The sequence below is a fragment of the Phoca vitulina genome, unplaced genomic scaffold (assembly GCF_004348235.1).
Source record: "Phoca vitulina isolate PV1807 unplaced genomic scaffold, GSC_HSeal_1.0 scaffold13, whole genome shotgun sequence".
Taxonomy (NCBI): domain Eukaryota; kingdom Metazoa; phylum Chordata; class Mammalia; order Carnivora; family Phocidae; genus Phoca; species Phoca vitulina.
This window is the reverse complement of record NW_022589716.1, coordinates 1,711,773-1,733,890: the sequence shown is the minus strand read 5'-3', so window position 1 is coordinate 1,733,890 and position 22,118 is coordinate 1,711,773. Positions and strand designations below refer to the sequence as shown.

Below are 22,118 nucleotides of genomic sequence, written 5' to 3'. Positions count from 1 at the left end.
ACATCAATGTACGTGTCTTTGAATGGACACATATTTTCAGTGCTCTCGGGCAAGTACCCGAATAGCTAGGTCATAGGATAAACGAACATTTAATTTTTAAAAAAAATTTTTATTTATTTGACAGAGAGAGAGTACAAGCAGGGGAAGTGGCATGGAGAGGGAGAAGCAGGCTCCGGCTGAGCAGAGAGCCCTACGTGAGGCCCAATCCCAGAACCCTGGGGTCATGATCCAAGCCGAAGGCAGATGCTTAACCGACTGAGCCACCCAGGAACCCTGAACATTTAATTTTTTAAGAAATTGCCACTGTTCCAAAGCGGCTGCATCATTTTATATTGCCCATGGAATGAAGAGAGTTCCCCTTGCTCCACATCCTCACCAGCACTCACCAGCAACCATCCTAGAATGTAGTGGGTACCTTCCCACCCATTTCCCTGATGGCTAAGGATGTTGAGCATCTTTTCATGTGCTTTTTAAAATGCCATCTGTATATTCTCTATGGCCAGGTGTCCATTCAAATCCTTTGCTCATTTTTAATTGGGCTGTTTATTATTGAGCTTTGGGACTTCTTTATATATTCTGGATACAATCCCTTTATCAGATGTGTGATTGCCAAGTTGTTCTCTTAACAGCGTCCTGTACGGACTCTTAGCTGCAAACCCCAATCACTCCCTTAATTCTCCCATCTGTCTATAAAGGGCAGTGATAATCATTACGACCTATTCCCCAAGAAGCAAACAGGTTTGGAGAAGGGGAGGCCCCATGACCTGTTGGTGGCATAGTAAATATCTGAACTCCAAACTCCAGACTCTACCCGCAGGCTCCATCTCCTCTTGGCGGTTGGGGGCTGCCATGAGCCTCATCTCCCTGGAAACTCTGAGTGTCTCTAAGGACACAGAACCCCCACTGCGTCCTGAGGCCGAAAGAGCAGGAATGAATCAGCCAAACCATTGTGCTTCTTTCACAACAGATTTATTTGCTGAACCTTCATGCCGAGTCTTGATAAACATGCAAGAGGATGAATTCGGAGCCTCAGGACCCACCAGGCTCCCAGGTGTCACCAGATCAAGGCACTTTCCCAACAGCTGGGCAATACTGGGATCCTGCTGGCCCCATGCTGATGTTGATGCAGCTGTAGGCTGTTGCTCTGTCCCGTGTCCCACCCACCCCCCTGGGGGCAGAGGACACGTCTAAGCCGGCCCTGTCTGGGCCCAAACCCCACCTGAGACTGGCCACACTCGGGTGTCCTGGTAACACAGCCTGAGATGAATCAGGTGGCCGGTGGGGGGGCGGGGTAGATGGGGGGCTCAGCTACCATTCCCCTCACTCACCCTGAAGCACGTTCCAGGCCCGCCCAGCAGTGGCACAAGGCTAGGCACAGACTCCTCCGAAAGACTGAATGAGCGGTGGAGGATGCCAGCATGAGGGAGGCCCGAAGCTTCTAGGGCCCGACAGCAAGTGTTCGGAGGCCCTTGACAGAGCTGGATCTTGGCACCCCTGCCCAGCCAGCTGCATTTCTTTGGTTTAGGGGCAGCCTGAAGCCAAAGATCAGAACAAGCCTTCCCCACTCCCCAAGCTCTCAAGACTGGGCCAGATGTGTCTACTGAAGGCCCCCTGTGTGCCAGGTAACTTGTGGGGGTTCTCCGATCCACAAACACAAATAATCTAAAATGCAAAGCCGTTCTCAAGCACGATGAACATCCGTCAAGGCCTCCCCTCCCGACTGCACGGTGCTTAAGAGTTTATAAAGCTGGTTGACATCCAGGCGCGCACCAGCACCTCCACGCGGAGGCGGCCTGGGGGTCTCCACTATACAGACAGGGAATGCAAGGCTCGGAGGAGGCAGCTTGCCCGGTGCCATCCGGAAGGAGTGGGCAAGAAGAGATGGAAGTCCCAGCAGCTGCCTTGTAGCAGACACTTAGGAATTGTCCATCAAATTCATGAGTCTCAACCTGAAGTTCTTTTTGGAGTCAAGATGTAATTTTAGAGAGGAAATAGTAGAACCAAAAATATAACTGCTAGGGTTTCTGGCTGGGGCCACCGCCCAAATAAAGCGGTGTCGCTATGGTGGCCTGGCAGAAAGAGAGAGGGACCCCTCCATTCCTACAAATGCCCCTCACCCCCATATCTCATTTAACCCCCCCGACATGGCCCCAGTTTGCGACTGGGAAGTTGAGGCCTGGAAAGGGAAGAGCTGAGCCCAGGATGCCCCTGCACCGGCTCTGAGGGTCCCGGGTCCGGGTCCTCTCCCTGGTACCCCTCAAGGCCTCTGGGCCATCCACTAATCTGCCTTCTTGGTCTTCTTCTTCCTGGAGCCCTCACTCAGCTCCTCCTTGGACTTAGCAGGCAGGGCTGAGTGTGGCGAGCCGGGCCCACCGCCGCCATGGGACCCGCCATGGGACCCACCGTGGTTGTCATGGTGATGGTTGCCCCCCCAGGTGGTCCCAAACAGCACAGGGCAGATGTAGCCCTCCAGAACATCAAAAGGGGAGCTGTGGGAGTGAGTGGCCGTCAGGAACACCTGAGGTGGGGTAACAGATGGACGGGGAGACAGCGAGAGAGATAGAGGGAGACCGAGGCAGAAAGCAAGGTGGGGGGCAGGGGGAGGAAAGAGGGGAGAGGTCAGCCAGGTCAAGGTCAGAGGTAGCCCAGGCCCATCCCTCTGGCTTTATGCACTCCCAGGAGGGTGACCAACTATCCCAGGTTTCCTGAGATCCAGGACTTCTGGTGCTGAAACTCCAGATAGCATGGGGCACACGGGGACAGTTGATCTCCCCCCTCACCTCAGGGGCCCCCCAACACCTGGGCTCAGAGAGGAACAGTGCTTGGCCTGGGGCGGCTCATTCCCTTCCCCCTTTCAGTGGCCAATGGGTCTCCTCCCAGGGAGCCAGCAGCCAAGCTCCCCAGATCCATGAGGAGGACAGTGTGGTCCCTGAAGACCCCTCCCGGGTGAGCTAACCCCAGCTCAAGGCCTTAGGATCAGACCAGCACCATTCCTGATCTAGCCTCAGTCCCTGGTGTCCTAAGTGTGCCTTCCTGGGTCTTGTCCCTCAGCTCTCCACCACCAAGGCACGAGGCCCCAATTCTCCAAACAGATTCCATGCACTCCTGCCTCACTCTCGGCCTTTGCCCAGGCTGGGCCCTCCGCCCAGAAGGCCGTATTCTCCTTACCCTGTCCCCACCGGCTGGACACTCCTCTTACCAGACCTTCCTCCCATGCACAGACCTACTGGGACCCCCTTCCCCAGGCCCCGGCCTTAGGGCTGTCCTTCCTGGGACATAAGACTGCAAATCCAAGCTCCCAGCCTGGAAAGTGTGGGTTGGTGGTGTGGGTCAGGGCAGGAAGACTTACCTTACAGGAGACCATGAACATGGTGAAGATGAAGATGAGGCTGGCTTTGGATACCGGGAGCCAGCGGGTCTGCTGGAGGGTGAAGAGTACGGCTCCGTACAGGCTGGCCTTCGTGGGGCTGGAGGGGGCAGTCTCTATTACCATGTGGCGCCACGTAGCTCAGGCCCTTTTTCCCTCTGGCCCAGACCCCCTTCTCTGCCTGCCCACTGCCGGCCCCAGCTCCTATCCCAGCTTCTCCTGAGTGGGAGGTGGGAAGATGCCTGCATGGCATAGACAAGGTGGGGTCTCCCTGCACAGTAAAGGGTTAACTTGGCCCAAAGAGAGGTGTGGCTTTCCCCTCCTGGCTCCTGGGAGGTATCCTTTAAGCCCTGGAAATGTCCTGCCTGATAGGAGTGTCTTTGTTCACTTGGGGACTTTGGGTCATCCAGTTAGGAACGATGTGATTTAAGGTGGGGTCTTGGGCCACGTGGTTATCAGTTCGACCTCTGGAGGGACTGGAGACAGGTCAGGCATGTAGGCGGTCAGCTATCACCTGTTCTTTTTTGTAACTTTCCTTTTCTTTCTTACAGGATAGGTTCTCAGTATTTTAACTTGTTACAGAAGAGAGACCCGTGACTTCTGTTCCCGATGTCTGTTGTTCTCTGCTGTCCTTAATGATGATGATTCTGCCTGATATTTCCAAGGCACTCACCAGGTACCAGGGCCAGGGAGTTTATGAGTGTGATTCCATGGAGCCCTCACCCTCCGCTCAAGAGGCTGAAATAGAATCCAAGAGGGGAAACCACTTGCCCACTTAGTAGCAGGCAACACAACATTGTGGGTCCCCGTTTCCTTGTCGGTAAACTGAGGGTGGGAACAGACCTCTAGTAGGGATGAAATGACATAGTGCTCTTTTCCGAAGTGTGAAATGGGAATTTTCATTGGCGTATGGGTGAGCCTTTTAAAAAATTTTGTCATATTTTAATGGCCATCGCTTTCTTTATTGTAGATTGGGAGAAAATTTAACTAGCCCAAACCAATGAGGTCCTTTAAAAATGTATAGGCTAAATGTAGCATGGGGCCCCTAGGTTGGGTCCTGGATGCTGCCCTGTGGTCCTGCCCACCTAGTCCCAGCCACACTCCCCACCCACACTCTGTATCCACCCACACACCGTGCCATATACTGCCCACCGATGCTCTGTACTCCTCCCCACCCACACTCTGTATCCTGACCCTGCAGAACTGGGCAGAATCACTGCTCTTTTCTGACTTGACAGTTGGCAGAGGTGCTGGCCTCTGTCCGGAGGCTCCTCCTTTGCCAGAAAACTCCTACTCACTCTTCAAAACCCAAATCAAGTAGCTCATTTCCCTGCAGCACTGCCTGCCCCTCCCCCCTAGGCAGAGCCAAGGCTCCCCTTCTGCTCCATGGATGCTCCATGACCTCTGGAAGCTTCTGGAAGACAAAATTAGTGGCTGAGGCTTCCAAGTTACCAGGAGCATCCAACTCAAGGTCAGGCCCAGGAGGCACACGTACATACAGTAGGGATAGGGGCGGGGGGTGGAATGGGATACTCACAAGGACATGTGCAGGATCTCATTGGTCTCTGGCTTCCAGACCCCTCGGAGCAGCTGCTCAACGTTGGACATGAGGGCGACACCAGAGCCTAGGAGACAGGGTGCTCCTGAATGAACCTGCCACCTCCAGTTCCCCATTCTTCTTGGCTGAGTTCCCAAGGAAGCAGCTTCGCTGCTCCTAGAGTCTTCTCCAGAGGGACACTGAGCCTGGGTGTATGACAATCAGTTGCAGTGGGGAAATTGAGGCTCAGGAGGGTCACATGGCAATATTTGGAGCAAAACCAGCATGAAGGCATTGAGGTCATATCTCATCTGCAAGGTATGTCTTCGACAAATCTGGGTTGTCTGCCCCGATGCCCCTAGTCCAGGACCCTGAGCTATGCATAAGGCTTCTGGAAGGCTCCCCACCCCAGTCTCTCTCCTCCTCAGGGCTCTGAACTTTCAATCTTTCTTAAGCCACTTGCCCTCTGGGAGGCATGCTATCCCCCTGGGGAATTTGTTCTATAGCACAGGCTTCCTGGAGAGTGAATAAGGAGACCCATATGGGACACAATGGTTGAAGTTCTAGAAGAATCTTTCCATTTACCCCAAATGTATTGGCTAAAGAAGCTTGAACACCCACTCCAGGAATGGCTGTGCTGGGTGTCTGATATGTACCACTGGACCAGGGATTCATATCTGGAGTGATTTTGCCCCCAAATAGGCATTTGGCAATATCTGGAGATATTTTTGGTTGTTGCAACTGGGGCAGGGCTGCTCCTGGTGGGTTAAGGCCAGGAATGCTGCTCAACATCCTACAATGCACAAGACAGTCTCCAGAGTCTGTCAGAGCATGATCCAGCCCCATGTGTCAATGGTGCTGAGTACACTGTGGCTCAGTGGAGGGTGCTTCTAGGCCCTGGCATTTTGGCAATACCCACTTTGGTATCAGGGGGCAGGGATAAGGTACCCAATGGTGTTAGCACCTGCTCGAGCCTTCTTTCCCTGTCTTCCTGTTACTCCTTGGTCCACCTCTATAACTATTATTGTTGGATTGTCTATTTCTCCTTTAACTTCTCAGTTTTTGCTTTATATATTTTGGTGCTGTTTTTAGGTGCATATATGTTTATAATTGTTATATCGTCCTAGTGGATTGACCCATCATTGTAAAGTGTCCCTCTTTAATTTTTAGTAACATTTTTTGTTTTAAAGTCTATCTTGGTCTGCCTCTTAGCATAGCTAGAGGAGGAGGAAAAGGAGGACTTCAAAGTAGTTAAGAATGTGGATGTTGAATTCAGAGAACCTGAAGTCAAACCTAGCTGCACCCCCTTAGCTATGTGACCTTGAACAAGTAATTTCATTTCCCTCCTCAGTAAATTGGGGATGATGTTAGACTTTTCCTAAAGCAGAGTCTTAAGAATCAAATGAGATAAGATGCACAAAGGCCTCAACTCAAACCTGCCCTGAGTCATAAAGTCTTAACCTGGTGTCCTTGAACCCAGACCGGAAACAGAACTACATCTTCATTTTCATGTCCCTCACCAAAATATAGCCTTTCCTTCCATTGTGAAGGGAGGCAGTAAGCTGAGAAGGATTTGCAAGGCTGTGACGCCATCACCAACGGAATTCATGGATTTTTCCCTTTTCACATTCCCATTGTTGCAGATGGTTTCATAATATCATTTGTGCTCAACAACACTTCAAAAGGTCGAGAAATACCTATTTGCTAAGTGAATGGTCTCTTATTTAACACTTTGGTAAAGATGTATAAAATTACTCTATCATATTAAAACTTTTTTGGGTAACTTTTATTAAAAAATTTTTTTGATAGCTATTTTAAAATAATGGGCCTCTTTTATCATCCTATATATTTTATGCACTTAAAAACATAAAAGGCTTTACTGGACTCAAAAAGGACCATGGCCCACAAAGACTGAGAACCCCTGTAGTTATAGGGGTATGATTTCTTCTCTAGGAGGTGTTTGGCAACATCTGGAGACACTTCTGGTTGTCACGCAGGTGGGCGCTACTGACATCTGGTGGGAGGAGGCCAGGGATGCTGCTCAACATGTTACCATGCACAGGACAGCACCCGCCACCTGGCACCAAACATCAGTAGTGTCGCAGTTGAGAACACCTGCTTGAGAGACAGCTGTCACTGTCTCGTGGTCCTGTTTATCTTTGACACTTAAATTCTGGAAGAATCTTCCCACTTACTCTAAAGCTGTTGGCTAACGAGGCTGGACTCCCACAACAGTCCTCTTAGCCTGTAGCAATGTCTGTGTGAACCTGGGTGCCTGACAATGTACCACTGAGCAGGGGTTCTCAAATGAGATGATTTTCCATCGTCATCATGGTCCTGTTTACCTTTGACCCAGCCGGTGGCAATCATGACGAACCACCCGTGGTGGTAGTGGTGATGGGCATGATGGATGCCCACGGCAATCTTTCGGACTCTCACTACCTCCTTCATGGCCACAAATATAAGTTTTACAGGCAGGAAGCAGACACACTTGTAAAAGAGGTCCAGGGGGCAGAAGAAAATCAAGTACCTTTGGGAAGAGAACACAGAGCGTCATGGGGAGACAGACCGTTGGGGGTCCCTGGGAAGTGAGGTTGTGTCCAGATCTCCCTCCCCAGCTTGCCGGGCTCAGGACAGAGCTGGGCAGTGGAGAGCACTGCATTCAGGTCCGCTGTGGAGGTTGTGTGGATGGGTCCTATTTCCTCCAACCCCCCGCCTCCCACCTCCTAGGTGGCTGGGTCACCCCTGCCCCCAACTCTGCTCTCCCACATCCCACCAGCCAGACAGTGCTTACCAGACAGCTGTGGCCAGCAGGACGCTGGAATTGTTGCTGAAATAGTCGATCAGGGGCTCGCCGAGGAGCAGATCAGCCAAAATGTAACTCCCAAAGCAGTGCAGCATGGCACACAGCCAGGATGCCATGGGATGGCGCTGGGACAGCTCGACTGCTCCTGGGGGGTATGGGGGTGTCCCCCAGCGTCACCAGGGTGCCAAGGGCATGCTTTGTCCCCATGCCCTCCAGTCAGCCCATCCTAATTCAGCTGCCTTGCAGCTTGCCCATTTCAGAGGAAGAACTCAGGCTCAGAGAGGCTGGACACATGCCTGAGGTCACACAGAGAAAAGGCAGAGCTGGGTCGGGGCTCTTTCTTCTGTGCTCAGAAAGGTGGCAACGATGGTAATGCCAGGTCCCATTTAGCAAGCACCTCCAGGTCTCAGACACTGGGTTTACATTTATATGAAGGACTTGCTAAATCCTCATTGATAACCACAGCCAAGCGATCACTCTCATTATCCCTACAAGAGAGGGCGGTGTGGACAGGGAGCAACGTGCAGGTGGGAACGCTTTCATGTGGCTGTTCCTGCCTTGGGCTGACGCCAAGATCCCTACAAACTCACGCCTGTCCTCTCGGTCTCTCCCTCTTTTTACATTATTTTTTATTGCGGTAAAATATACATGAAATGTGCTACTTTAACCATTTTTAAGTGAACAGCTCGGTGGCATGAAGCACATTCACACTGTCGTGCAACCATCATCACCATCCATCTCTAGGGACTTGTTCATTGTCCCTCGCTGAAACTCTGTCCCCGTTAAACACTAACTCCCCGTTCCCTCCTTCAGTCCCTGGCCCCCACCATCTACTTTCTGTCTCTGTGAATTCAACTCCTCTAGGGACCTCGTGTAAGTGGAATCACACAGTATTTGTCCTTTTGTGTCTGGCTTCTTTCGCTTCTTTCACTCAGCATAACGTCCTCAAGGTTTGCTCATGTTGTAGCAGGTGTCAGAATTCCTTCTTTTCTAAGGTTGTATGATCTTCCATTGTATGGATATACCACATTTTGTTTATTCACTCATCCATCAATGGACATTGGAGTTGTTCCCACCTTTTGGCTATTGTGAATAATGCTGCTAAGAACAGAAGTGTGCCAATATCTATTTGAGTTCCTGCTTTCAACGCTTTTGGGGATACACCCAGAAGTGGAACTGATGGGTCAAATGGTAATTCTATGTTTAATTTTTTTGAGGAACTGCCATATTGTTTTCCATGGCGGCCCCACCATTTTGCATTCCTACCAGCAGTTCACAAGGGTTCCAACTTCTCCACCTCCTCCCCAACACTTGCTGTCTTCTGTAACAAGCTAGCAGCAGAGAAGGAGCAAAGACACAAAAGCAGAAACGGCCAAGTACAAATACCACCTCCTCTAGAAAGGCTTCCTTGCTCTGCTGGGTCAGTCACTCCTGCCCCTGGGCTCCCATGACCCTGTGGACTTTATCCTATTATGGGTCTTGGTATTTTATTTAATTTTTTAACACTAAGAGAAAGTAGATTAGAGGTTGCTTAGGGCTGGAGGGAATGGGGGAGATGGGAGGGTGACAGCTAAAGGATACAGAACTCTTTTGGAGGTGATGGTTGCACAATTCTGTGAATATACTAAAAAACCAATGAATGGGATGCTTTAAATGGGTGAATTGGGTGGTATATGAATTATGGCTCAATAAAGCTGTTATAAAATAAAAGGGACAACAGAAAAAATGCAACTTATTTCAGTTTCTGTAACTGATACTCATAAATGATAGTAAATTGAGTCTTCCTATAAACCCAAGGCAACAAAATACAAAAAAGAACGGTCTTGCTTAGTGAACAGAAACAGAAATCCCATTCATCAGGAAGATGGCTCAGTGCATTGGCCTCTAATTTGGCTGTACATCAGCATTACCTGGGGACTTTACAAACTAGACACCTGAACCCCCCACCCCAGAGCATCTTAGTTGGCCAGTCTGGGGTGTTGCTGGGCTTATGGATTTCTTAATGCTCCTGGGTGATTCTTATGGGCAGCAGTGTTGAGCACCACACAGAGACAGAGGAATGAGCTGGCCGATGTCCTGCAGCCCTGATAACCCAAGATCTTCTATCCATGGCTAGGAGGATAGGCTCCCAAGAACAATGGTTTCCAAACTGTGTTCCTAGGAACCCTGAGCATTTGCAGGAGCAAAGAAGAGACAAAATGGGAATGTTCTGGGTCCTTCACCCCACTTTAACCAGAGCACACTTGCATTTACTGCTTCATCTCAGTGTTCAGGACAAGATTTTTTTTTGGTCTTAAAGTAATCTCTATGCCTAATGTGGGGCTTGAACTCACGATCTGATATCAAGGGTCACATGCTCCACCAACTGAACCAGCCACGTGCTCCTCAACACAAGATTTTGATTGAGAAAGGGAATCTGGTGTTCACAGACATGCACACAACTATTCATAGCAGCTTTATTTATAAGTAAGTTATTTGTAAAATGGCTTCAATGGGTAAAGGGATGAACAAATTGTGGTACATCCAGATCATGGACTACTACTCAGCAACAAAAAAGGAACAAACCAGGGATACACGCAGTAACTTACATGAATGTCAAGGGTACTATGCTGAGTGAAAACAGCCAATCTCAGAAGGTTACATACTGGGGCGCCTGGGTGGCTCAGTTGGTTAAGCGTCCAACTCTTGATTTCGGCTCAGGTCATGATCTCAGGGTCATGAGATCCAACCCCACATTGGGTGGGTGGGTCCACGCTCAGCATGGGGTCTGCTTAAGACTCTCTCTCCCTCTCCCCCGACCCCCCTCCCCATGCCCCCGCTTGTGCTCTCTCTCTCAAATAAACCTTAAAAAAAAAAGAGAAGGTTACATACTATATGATACCATTTCTATGACTTTCTCCAAGTAACAAAACATAGTGATGAGTGACAGAGAGCAGATCAGTGGTCACCAGGGGTTAGGGCTTGGAGGAAGATATAACTATAAAGGAACATCACTAGGGAGTTTCTTTGGGGTGCCAGAACCATTCTGTATCCCAACTGTGGTGGTGATTATTAGAATCTACACACATGATAAAATACAGAACTGTATGGGGGCACCTGGCTGGCTCAGTTGGCAGAGCTTACGACTCTTGATCTTGGGGTTGTGAGGTTGAGCCCCATGTTGGATGTAGAGATTACTTAAAATCTTTAAAAAAATACAGAACTGTATAAAAAAACTATCTGTAAATACTGCTGAATAAAGTCAGTTGTTGGTGTTAATGGGATTGTACCAATGTCAATTTCCTGGTTTTAGTAATGACCTACCATTATGTAAGACATTGTCATTGGGGGAAGCTGGATGAAGGGGACATGAGAACTCTTCATTAAATCCCACATTAAAATAGAGGGGAAGAGTCTAGTTCTTAAAAAATAAGTTTACAAAAAACACTAGGGGTACAGGATTAATGTCTATTAGTCAAATTCTTACACTTTGTATTACCCACTTAAAGTCTTCAGAATTTTTCTAAATAGGTCCTATCTGTATGTTAAATTATTTATTTTATTTATTTTTAAGTAATCACTATGCCCAATGCAGGGCTTGAACTCACCACCCTGAGATCAAGAGTCGCACACTCTACTGACTGAGACAGCCAGCCGCCCCCTGTCTTTATGTTAATATGGTCACAATCCCCTATGGCCACACCCCAGAGTTGCAACCTGGGTGTCTCCTGGTGTGACAACTGTTTCATCATCTAGATTCCTTCCCTCCCCTAGTTTCACTTTCCAGAGAATGCCTTTAGGATTAAGTTGTAAGGCACAGGTACTTAGCTCTCAGGGCCAGAGCTGGTATCAGTAACTCTCCTTAAACAATTTACTTGGATCCAATGACAACTCCACTCAATGTGGGCATGAGATAAAGAAGTTACGTGTGATCTACTAATCAAAAACTAATCAAAAGAAATAATCCGACTCCCCGCTGAGTGTGGAGCCCAACGCAGGGCTCAATCCCACGACCTTAAGATCATGACCTGAGCGGAAATCAAAAGTCGGCTGCTCAACTGACTGAACCACCCACGTGCCCCGTTTTTTGTTTGAAAATGTCACTTTGGGGGCACCTGGGTGGCTCTGTCAGTTGGGTGTCTGCCTTTGGCTCGGGTCATGACCTTGGGGTCCTGGGATCTGGCCCTGCAACAGGCTCTCTGCTCAGCGGGGAGTCTGCTTCTCCCTCTCCCTCTGTGCTCTCTAATAAATAAATAAATCTTTTATTAAAAAATAAAATGTCACTTTGTTTCTAGAAATTGGATGCCTTTTGTCTCCAAGCTGTGAATCTGAATGCTTGGCCTCTCCGAGACATGCGCCATGGATGACGCTATTGACATAAATACCTATACATACTGTTGATACACTCAACAAATTGATTTGATCTTAATCCTTTGGTGAGTATGAGGACCTCATCAGTCTTACCTGCTGCTGCACCCCCAGCGCATGGCGCTGTGCCTGACACGTAGTAGCCGCCCAATAAATAGTTGTGAGTGAATGAACTCCCGCCGTAACGGAGCTTACATTCTAGTAAATGTGGACAGAACACCTCCTAGGCATTGAGGCTGAGTTGAGCACTTTGGGTCGCACTATAACGAAAACTCCCCTGCTCCATTTATTTATGGAGTTACTATTTTGTCCCGTGCAACTGCATGCCTTCACTCCATCCTTGAGAGCTGTTAACCACACATAATATAAGGATCAATATCCCCCTTGCAGTGAGTTATACAGGGGACCAGTGTCCGCCTGCCCAGCATTCATGTCCACCAGCACCTCAGAATGTGACCTTATTTGGAACAGGGTCATTGTAGGGTCTTTTATTCCAAGAAACATGAAGCCCACTCGTTCTATAGAAGGAGCTGCCTTCTCAGCTTGGTCAACCTCACAGAGAAGGGGGGTTGGGGTGGTGGGAATATCTGCCCCTCCTCCAGAGGGAAAAAAGCCCAAGTTTTCCTCCACACACACAGTTGGGAGGATCTACAGGCATAACCACCTTGGAGGCTGTTTGGCAATACTGAGCAGATCTGAGGCTATGCATTGCCCATGTCTTAGCAATTCTGCTCCTCACTACTGACCCAAAAGAAACTAGCAAAGGAGATGTGGGGAGGAGGATTTCACTGCCACACTGTTTCGGTAGAAAAGAGAAGTCTCCTATTTCTCAGTGACAGGGTAGAGAGTCGCACACTGAGCTGCTATCTAAAAGTGAACTAGACGGATGCCTGGGTGGCTCAGTTGGTTAAGTGTCTGCCTTCGGCTTGGGTCATGATCTCGGGGTCCTGGGATGGAGTCCTACAACAGGCTCCTTGCTCAGCAGGGAGTCTGCCTCTCTCTCTGGCAAATAAATAAATAAAATATTTTAAAAAAATAAATAAAAGTGAACTAGATCTACATCCAGGCTCCTCAGCGGCATATGGCACTGCGTTGGATCATTCCCTGCTGCAGTAGGGGCTGTCCTGTGCCCTTGGGATGTGCAGCAGCATTCCTGGCCTCCACCCACTAGATGGCAGGGGCGTGCCCCCATCCTGGTTGTGACAGCCAGAACTGTCTCCAGATAGTGCCAAATTTCCCTGGAGACAAAATCCCTTCTGGTTCAGAACCACCACTCTAGATAAATCAACATGGATAAATCCCATATGGTTATTACTGAGTAAAAAAGGTTAGGTTGCAAAATGATACATTTATGTATATCTTAGGTATATATTAATTTATTTTAAAAAATATTTTATTTATTTATTTGAGAGAGAGAGAGTACAAGCAGGGGGAGTGGCAGAAAGAGAGGGAGAAGCAGGCTCTCCACTGAGCAGGGAGCCAGATGCGGGGCTTGATCCCAGGACCCTGGTATCATGACCAAAGCCGAAGGCAGACGCTTAACCGACTGAGCCACCCAGGTGCCCCTCTTATGTATATATTTAAAACACAGCACACTCCATGTAGTTCATAGACACATATATAGCAGAGAAGGTGTAAATACAGGCATGAAAAAATATAGGCTGATTTTAGGGTGGTGGTTGCATCTAGAGAGGGAGTGAGGGAAAAGGGATAAGGTTAGCTGTCTCTCAATCTATTTATTTATTAAAAAGCCATCTGAAGCGGGACACCTGGGTGGTACTGTCGGCTAAGCATCTGACTCTTGGTTTGGGCTCAGGTCATGATCTCAGGGTTGTGGGATGGAGCCCTGCATCAGGTTCCATGCTCAACTCGGAGTCTGCTTTAGATTCTCTCCCTCTGCCCCTCCCCCCACTTGCTCTCTCTCTCTCTCTCTCTCAAATAAATAAATAAATAAATAATAAAATCTTTAAAAAAAACGTCTGAAGCAAATCTATGTTCACATCTGTTCAGTCTGTGTGGAAGGGAGAGAGATGTCTGTGATATTTAATCTGTGTGTATGAAATACTTAATCATCAAAACTAGGAAAAACAAGAGTCCCCCGGAAAGCTGCTAAGCAGGAGGGACATGGGGTGCTCATCTGCTTTATCACACTGGGCTCCACATGCCCCCTCATCGGACCTTCACTACCTGCCCCCTCTCTGATGGCCATGATCAGAGGTCCAGGAACAGGACGTGGGCAGCGGGGAACTGTGCTATATCCTACCACGAGAACCTAGCAAAAGGTTCTGAAGACTCTTAAAAAATCGTGTTCATGGCAGCACTATTCACAATTGCCAAAGGGTGGAAACAACCCAAGTATTCACCAACAGATGAATGGATGAACAAGATGTGGTAGATCCACACAATGGAATATCACTCTGCCTTAAAGAGGAACAAAGTCCTAACACACGCTACAACATGGACAAATCTAGAAAACATGCTAAGTGAAAGAAGCCAGACACAAAAGGTCACATAGTGTGTGATGTCATCTATATGAAATGTCCAGAACAGGCAAATCCATAGAAATGGAAAGCAGACTGGTGGTTGCCGGAGGCTGGGGGAGAGGGGGATGGGGAGTGACCGCTCACGGGGCTGGGGTTTCCTTCTGGGGGGAGGAAAGTGTTCTGAACTTACATATTTCATATAGGTGGAATCATATAACATAGCTTTTGCCTCTAGCTCTTTCACCGAGCGCAATATTTTCAAGGGCAGTATTTATTTTTCTCTGCTGTAAGGTATTCCAACATAGGAATAGATCCCAAGTAATCTTTTTTTTTTTTTAAAGATTTTATTTATTTATTTGACAGAGAGAGCAAGAGAGCACAAGCAGGGGAAACAGTAGTGGGAGAGGGAGAAGCAGGCTCCCTGCCAAGCAGGGAGCCGGATGCGGGGCTCGATCCCCTGGGATCATGACCTGAGCCGAAGGCAGACGCTTAACCATCTGAGCCACCCAGGCGCCCCTAGATCCCAAGTAATCTATCCATTCTCTTGCACAAACTACATTTCATAATTAGGAAACATGCCTAGTAAAAGCTGTTTGAAAGAAAGTCGTAAACACACTCCCCTTTCTCTTTGCCACCCCCAACTAACCATGAGACCTTGGACAAACGGTTTTTCCCGTGTCCCACTGCTTCTGTCAGGTATGAACCCCAATCCCTTCTGTGCCCAGCTCCTAACAAGGGCTGGAATTGAAATTTCCCTCCTCAATCTCACCCTGGAGTTACAAGCCCATAGTGCATCTTCTCCCTGCCCTCGAGGTTGTCCTAAGTCTCAGCATTTACAAAGGTCCTATGAAGCAGAATGTTCTCTTCTCTTCTCTGGGGTGTCTATTTAAAATGCTGCCAGCTGAGAGTTAATCCTTTGGAGCAGCTGGTGGGTCCCGCAAGGGCTGGGTCAGGTGAGGCACCCATGTTTTTCAGAAATGGATACCTCTGCATCTAAAAATAACCCTTAGGGGTTGAATTCTTTCCAGGGTCATTCTTGTGCCCTCTGGGACCATCCCAAGGACTGAGGCCAGGGGTGGGGGTGGGGGTGGGGTTGTGGGAGTAAAGCAGGCTCCCGTGTTTGCACCATTTCAATAAAACCATGGTGTAAACACGGGACCCAAAAAGCTTACACCAGGTGAGTCCTGGTAGAAAAGTCACAGACCCAGGTTTGGCTCTGTGGCTCACTCTCTCTGGTGTGGCCTTGGACAAATGACTGCTCCCCACCAGCCTCAGCTTCCTCTGCTTTCCAAAGAACAGGATGAGAGTACCCCCTCCCCAAGTTGTATTGATGATTCAGGGTGGTGTGCATGATTATCAAGATGATTCTTAGCATTATCAAACTTATTTATCTCAGCAACCCCAGAAGAGCAAGATCAGTCTCCTCATTGCCACAGAGGAGAAGATGGAGGCTGATGGGAGATGGGCCTGCCCTGAAGATCCACAGCAAGGCAGTGTCGAGAACCTTCCCTCTGGCTCTTTCCCTTTGCCATACTCCTTCCTGGTTTCTCTGGCTGGGTTTTGGAGCAGCATCAGGAACCAGGAGAATGTGGGTTGCAATCCCAGGTTGGCTACCAAAGCACTCCCCTCTCGCTGGGTGAGCTTTGGCTAGTCACTCCTCTCTCCGGGCTTCAATGGGTGTATTTGTGCATAACGGGGGTGCTGTCTAGAGGTACCAACCATCCTGGTTTGCCTGGGACCGAGGGGTTCCTGGGACATGGGGCTTTTGGTGCTTGTCTTAATGGCACCTGAGTGAGGTGGTCACCCCAGTGCTATTATTCATTTCAAAGGGCACCGGCGAGGACAAAAAGAAATTGCTTAGTGCTTAGCAATTATGCATGAGTTATTCCTGGAACCGAACTGAAATGGAAAGTACCTGTGGGTGGAAATTTTAGCTGATGGATTTATAAAAATCAGCTCTGCCTGAGGAGGGAGGAGGAAGCCCTGATCGCGTCCCTACTTCTGGCCTGGGATGGGTCCTGTCTATGGACGGCAGGGAAGCACTAGAAGGTTCCCCTGGGGGCACTTTCAGCACTGCCATGGCTCTGAGCTATTTAGTCCGAGGTCTAAACATGGGGGGTATATTTACAGAGCTTCTCAGTGACTTGATAGCAAGTCTTCTGAGCCTTCAAGCTCAGCTGTCTGCCTTCGTTTCTTCCCCTGTGAGAGATGGCAGCCCCTACCTTGCAAGGTTGGAGGAGAGGCAGCTCTCCGTCCTCGAAAAGCTTACAGTTCCTGCCAGAGGTCTCAAAACAGGGCTGAAGGAGCTGTCTCGTTAGCCTGACAGCATTTTAGAAGATGTCCAAACCGCAACCAAGACATCTTTCAGTAGGTGAATAACTAACTATGGTGCATAGATACCATGGGGTATTACTCAGCAATGAAAAGAAATGAGCTTTCAAGCCACGAGAAGACATGGAAGAACCTTAAATGCATACTGCTAAGTGAAAGAGGCCAGTGTGAAAGGGCCACACACTGTATGATTCCAATTCTATGATATTCTGCAAAAAGCCAAACTCTGGAGACGGTAAAAAGATCGGGGGTTGTCAGGGGTTTGGGGGAGGGGCAGGATGCTCACGTGGAGCTAGGGGGATTTTTAGGTTAGTGAAATTATCTGTATGATACTGTAATGGTGGATACATGTTATACATTTGGCGAAATCCACAAAATGTACAACACAAAGTAACCCTAATGTAATGAACTCTAGGCTTTGGTTGATAACATGTGGTAGTGATAATATAATAATAATGATATGGGCTCCTTGATTATAACAAATGTAACCCCCTGTGCAGAATGTAGATGGTGGGGAGGTCAGAGAGTACACGAAAACTACTTGCAGCTTTATTTTGCTGTGGATCTAAGACTGCTAGACTAGAAAATAGCCTATTAATTTCTTAAAAAGAAAAAATGTTAATTATCCTTATTTTTCAAAATTTTTATTTTTTTTTAAACGAATTTTTTAAAAAGAAAAAAATGTTTGAACAGCCAACATATACACATAGGGAACTATAAATCACATTTCCGGCTTCCCTTGAAAAATCACTTCTGGTGGTTCTCGCCCCAACCACGTGAAGATGTGCATGGTTGGATCTCACCTGGGGACAGTCCCCACCTGGCTGGCTTACTGCTTCCCGTACATCACCTACCTGGCCCTTGAAAGCATTGGAGTTTGAGACTCAGTCTAGATCACTGGTTCTCAACTGGGGGCAACTACATCTGGGGACATTTCTGGTTGTCACAACTGGGGTGTGCTACCAGCATCTAGGGGGTTGAGCCAGGGATGCTATGAAATATCCCAAAATGCATGTGATGGCCCCTACCACAGAGAATGATCTGGCCCTCACTGTCACTTGTGCAGAGATTGGGCAACACTGGTGCACAGAACTGATTCTCATCTGGGGAACTTAAAAAAAAAATACCGACACTGGTACCACGCACAGCGATTCTGAGTTAAATGGAGGGGTGCTGCAGGAGCAAGAGGATTCTGAAAAGCTCCCTAGGTGAGTTTAATGTGGAAGTATATTTGAGAACCACTGGTCTGGAAGGTTCTTGGGATATCCAGGACTGTTATTCATTCATTCATTCAATCATGCAGCGGACATCCATTGCTTTCTCTTCTTGCATAGAGCTAGGGGTCCTGGAGGAGAGCCAGACCTTCTCCTCCCTGCCCTATTAAGGAGCTCCAGGTCTAATAAGGAGCTCCTGCCTCTTTTAGTCCAACCCTTCTTAAATGTTATGCAGATTCTGATTCAGCGGGTCTTGGGGTGGGGGTGGGGGGCCGGCATTCTGCATTTCTTAACCAGCTAGCTCCCAGGGGCCATAGATGCTGTTAACCTGAGGACCACACTCAGAGCTCTGTCCTCATTCAGGATTCTCATGAAAGCCTGACCCAGAAAATGACTGCGTCCCAGGAAACACATCTTCCCACGGCCTTACAAATAATTGCACTACCTTTCCCAAGTGCCTTAGACCCTACTACTGACAAAGTTCTCAAAACATCTTTACAATTGCCCCGCAGAAGAGTTCAGGATTATGTTCCGACGCGCCTATTTCATAGATGAGTGAGCTGAAGCTCATGGGGGCGCGGTAACCAGCCTGGTATTTAGTGGTAGAGGCAGAGCTGACTCCTAATTCAGAGATTTTTCCTAGAAGCCAGCTTGGCTGTCAGCTCCAAAGGTGTGCTACCTGTGCCGCTGCCCAGGACCCTGTGTTCAGAAGGGTCCCACATTCAGTTTAGCGCTCTGTTGTCACCATCTTGAAATTCTGACTTTCTTTAAATCTTTTTTTTTTTTTTTCTGAGAGAGAGAGAGAGAAAGAGCACAAGCAGTGGGAGTGGCAGGGAGAGGGAGAAGCAGGCTCCCCACAGAGCAGGGGGAGCCCGATGTAGGACTCGATCCCAGGACCCCGCGATCATGACCTGAGCTGAAAGCAGTCGCTTAACCGACTGAGCCACCCAGGCGCCCGAAATTCTGACTGAGTGAGGGGCCCTGCAGATTCTGTAGCTGGTCCTGCAGTCAGCACATAGATTCTGAGAAGAAACCTTTGTAGAGACTCAGCAGGAACACCAAACTGGGTGGTGGTGGGGGGCTAATAGCTAAGTCCTACTCCTCCCTTTTCCAAAGGGAAGCAAGTACCCCAGAGCAATCGGAGTGAGTCCTGGGGTCTGGCAGACCTGGGTTTGAATCCCAAGGCTGTCATCTACCAGCCATGGGACCACAGGCTCGTTGCATATGTAAATTAGCTTAGCCACTATTTTCTATTTCCCCAGTTACAAATGGAGGGGGTTTGAACTGGGCAGGCGTTTCTCAATCTTGACAGCATGCAGCAATCACTGGGGAGGGAAGCTTGAAACATGAGCATGCAGGGAGGGCCCTATCCCAGATATTCTGATTCAATTTGTCTGGAGTGGAGATGAGATGGGGGTTTAAGAGCCCCCAGGAGCCCCTAATGAGCAGCTAGGGTTATGAACCACTGAACTTTCCCCACCTTTAGGAACCTTCAGGCACCTTCAGGCTCCAGTACCTCTAATTCAGATGATTTATTTACTCTGGCAGAAATTTCTAGACCCCTCCTGCATGCTCCCAGCCAGCCTGAAGACCTCTTTCCTCCAGACACTTGTGTCCTATATCCCTACGAGGCTCCAGCCCTCCACAGTTTTAGATTTCTCAAGGTATGCTAGGTTCTGTACTTGCCCAGGGGACTGGCCTGAGCCACCAAAAATTCCTCCAGAACAGGAAATGCAGTCCTTGCTCATGCTAAGACAATACAAAGCTTATTTTGCTTTGCAAAGTAACTGATCTGCAGAATAGCTTTTAAAGAATAGGCTCTGGCTTGCGGATGGGCAAAAATAAAATGGAACAAAAACACTTGGCAAGCAGAATATGATCCTATTTGCATAAAATCGTGCTTTACCATCTCTAACTACAGGGTTATAAACGCATAGGGAAGGTCTGGAAGGGTCGGCAATACGTCAACTGTAATGATCTCTTTTCCTTTCCATTTCTTTTAAAAACATAGAAGCACCTATTTTTATAATCTGAAAAAAAAAAAAAAGGTATTTCAGTCCTGAGAGGAGAATATAGAGGTAATTTACATCTAAGTGGGAGAAACGGTCACAATGTTTCCGGATGATCGATCCCTTTTCTAAAGCTAAATTCTCTAGTCCCTTTCGTTTACTGGTATGCTCTAATAGTTAAAACGCTAGGAGATGAACAAGAAACATTCGGTGAGCCTTATCTAAAAATAGACCACATTCTAAGGAGGCTATTTACCATCATCTAAAAAAAAAATGCTTAAAAAAAAAAACAAACCAAGAAGCAGAGTCTTCCTTCCCTTCTGCGATTCTCCGCGGGGGTCTGGAGCTGGCCGAGTAGGCTAACCCCAAATCACCCTGCCCTAGGGCAGATTCTGCTCAGTAAGTGGAAAGGATCCGCGCCACGGCTGGAAGAATTCCCGCCGGGCGCGGGAGACCCAGCTTCGCTCGGCCGGAGGAGGAGGAGGGGAGACTGCCCGAGGGCCGCAGAGGAGGGGGGCACCGGTGTCACTTTCTCTGAACCGGATTACTGCCCCCAGCACGGCCGGCCCTTATATAGACACTCCGGCTCCGCGCGCCAAGGGCAAGGAGGGAGGTCACGGATGCGGGCGGCCAGGACATCTGGACTGACCTGCAGCACCGACCCCCGCCTGCGCCCTCACCACGACCTATGCCGCTGGCCCAAGTTCATGCGACCCTGCCGGGAACCCTGACTTCTCTCCCAGCCTCCTCCCCAGCACCTGTTCCCCCTCCTCTATACAGTCGCATTCCTCTCCTGCTTTCCAGCTGCATCTGCTCCCCCCCCCCCCGCCCCCCCCTCCCCGGGGCTTCTCTCCTTTCCCCCCCCCCTGTCTTCCCCCCCGCCCCCTCCATGTGGAAGAACCGCACGATCCCGGCACCCGCTGCTCCCCCGAACGAGTCCCTGGGACTGTGCCCCCCTCATGATCCAGGGCTTCCCCCACCTCGCGACCCGCAGGTTTACCTCCGCCCCCCGCGCCGCGATGCCAGCCCCCGCGGGCCGCTGGCTCTGGCTCACCTGGCTCATACTTGAGGTAGAGAATGGAGACGATGAAGTAGCTGAGGTCGAAGACGGGGAAGAGCGGCACCCGCGAGAAGCTGAGCGCCAGCTCGCCTAGGCTCAGCGCCGAGAGCAGGTCCATGGCGCCCGCCGGGTCCCACCCCAGCCCCCGGCCCAGTACGTCCTGCAGCCCGCGGCCCCGCGACTGCGCCCCCGCTGCAGGACCCGCCCCCGCCCGCCAGGCACCGCCCCCAACCCGGCCCCCGCGGGAGAGGAGGGACGATCGCCTGCCCCGGGGCGGGTCGTGGGGCCGTCCTGTCCCATAAAGCCCAGCAGGTGTCCCATACTCCGTCCCTTCGGGCCATCACGACCCCCTTCAGCCCAGCGAGGCGGGGTGTAGGGGTCCCTGTGGTGTGAGTTGGACAGGGTAGCTGGCCACTGGGGGGTCCTTCCCGCACGGAGCTCACCCAGAAGGGACGGGTCAGTCAGGACCCTGTCCCGGTGGGACTCAATTAGTCCTCTGGAGCCCTTGGATCGGGACCTGCATCCTCTGTGGGTCTTGTCCAGTTGTGAACACCATCTTCCCGTGCCCTAGAGGGTCAAGACCCCCGTCCTCTATGGAGCTGTCATGACCCTAGTCCTCTGTGGGGCTCTGTAAGTCAGGACCTCCATTCGCCACCGGGATCCCTGTTCTCCGAAGGGACAGCTCGGTCGGACCTCCGCCCCTCGTAGCTCCAGCCTAGTGGGGATCCCTGCCTTCCATTGGGCCCAGGAGGAACCTCCTCCTCCCGGGAATCCATGCCCGGGAGAGCCCACTGCATCAGGGCCCATTCCCCTCTGCAGCTCAGTGGTCAAGGAGCCAGCTTCCTTCCGAACCTGCGTGGGAGACCCGAGCCCAGAAAGAAAAGCCACCGCGCTAACTCTCCAGCGCGTAGGGGCCTCACGCCTGCGCGGCACGCCTCCAGTCCGTAACCCAATCTCGCCCCGG

General features: G+C 49.8%; 1 protein-coding gene across 1 annotated transcript; it reads right to left on the bottom strand.

The window, feature by feature from the left end:
* Positions 1 to 838: 838 nt before the first annotated feature.
* On the bottom strand, positions 839 to 22,087 carry TMEM38A (transmembrane protein 38A). The gene is made up of 7 exons (XM_032412326.1): positions 22,007 to 22,087; positions 21,149 to 21,721; positions 7,699 to 7,855; positions 7,250 to 7,434; positions 4,905 to 4,992; positions 3,350 to 3,467; positions 839 to 2,518 (listed from the first exon to the last, which is right to left on the bottom strand). Exons 2-7 carry the CDS (start codon positions 21,270 to 21,272, stop codon positions 2,279 to 2,281), a joined length of 912 nt encoding a protein of 303 aa, XP_032268217.1. The 5' UTR covers positions 21,273 to 21,721; positions 22,007 to 22,087; the 3' UTR covers positions 839 to 2,278.
* Positions 22,088 to 22,118: the final 31 nt, after the last annotated feature.

Excerpts from the sequence above, each read along its gene's own strand:
- TMEM38A (XM_032412326.1), bottom strand. The coding sequence starts at position 21,272 with ATGGACCTGCTCTCGGCGCTGAGCCTAGGCGAGCTGGCGCTCAGCTTC. Across the intron at positions 7,856-21,148 it reads CTACCTCAAGTATGAGCCAG|GAGCAGTCGAGCTGTCCCAG; the intron begins GTGAGCCAGAGC and ends CATACCCCCCAG. Across the intron at positions 7,435-7,698 it reads CTGCTGGCCACAGCTGTCTG|GTACTTGATTTTCTTCTGCC; the intron begins GTAAGCACTGTC and ends CTCTTCCCAAAG.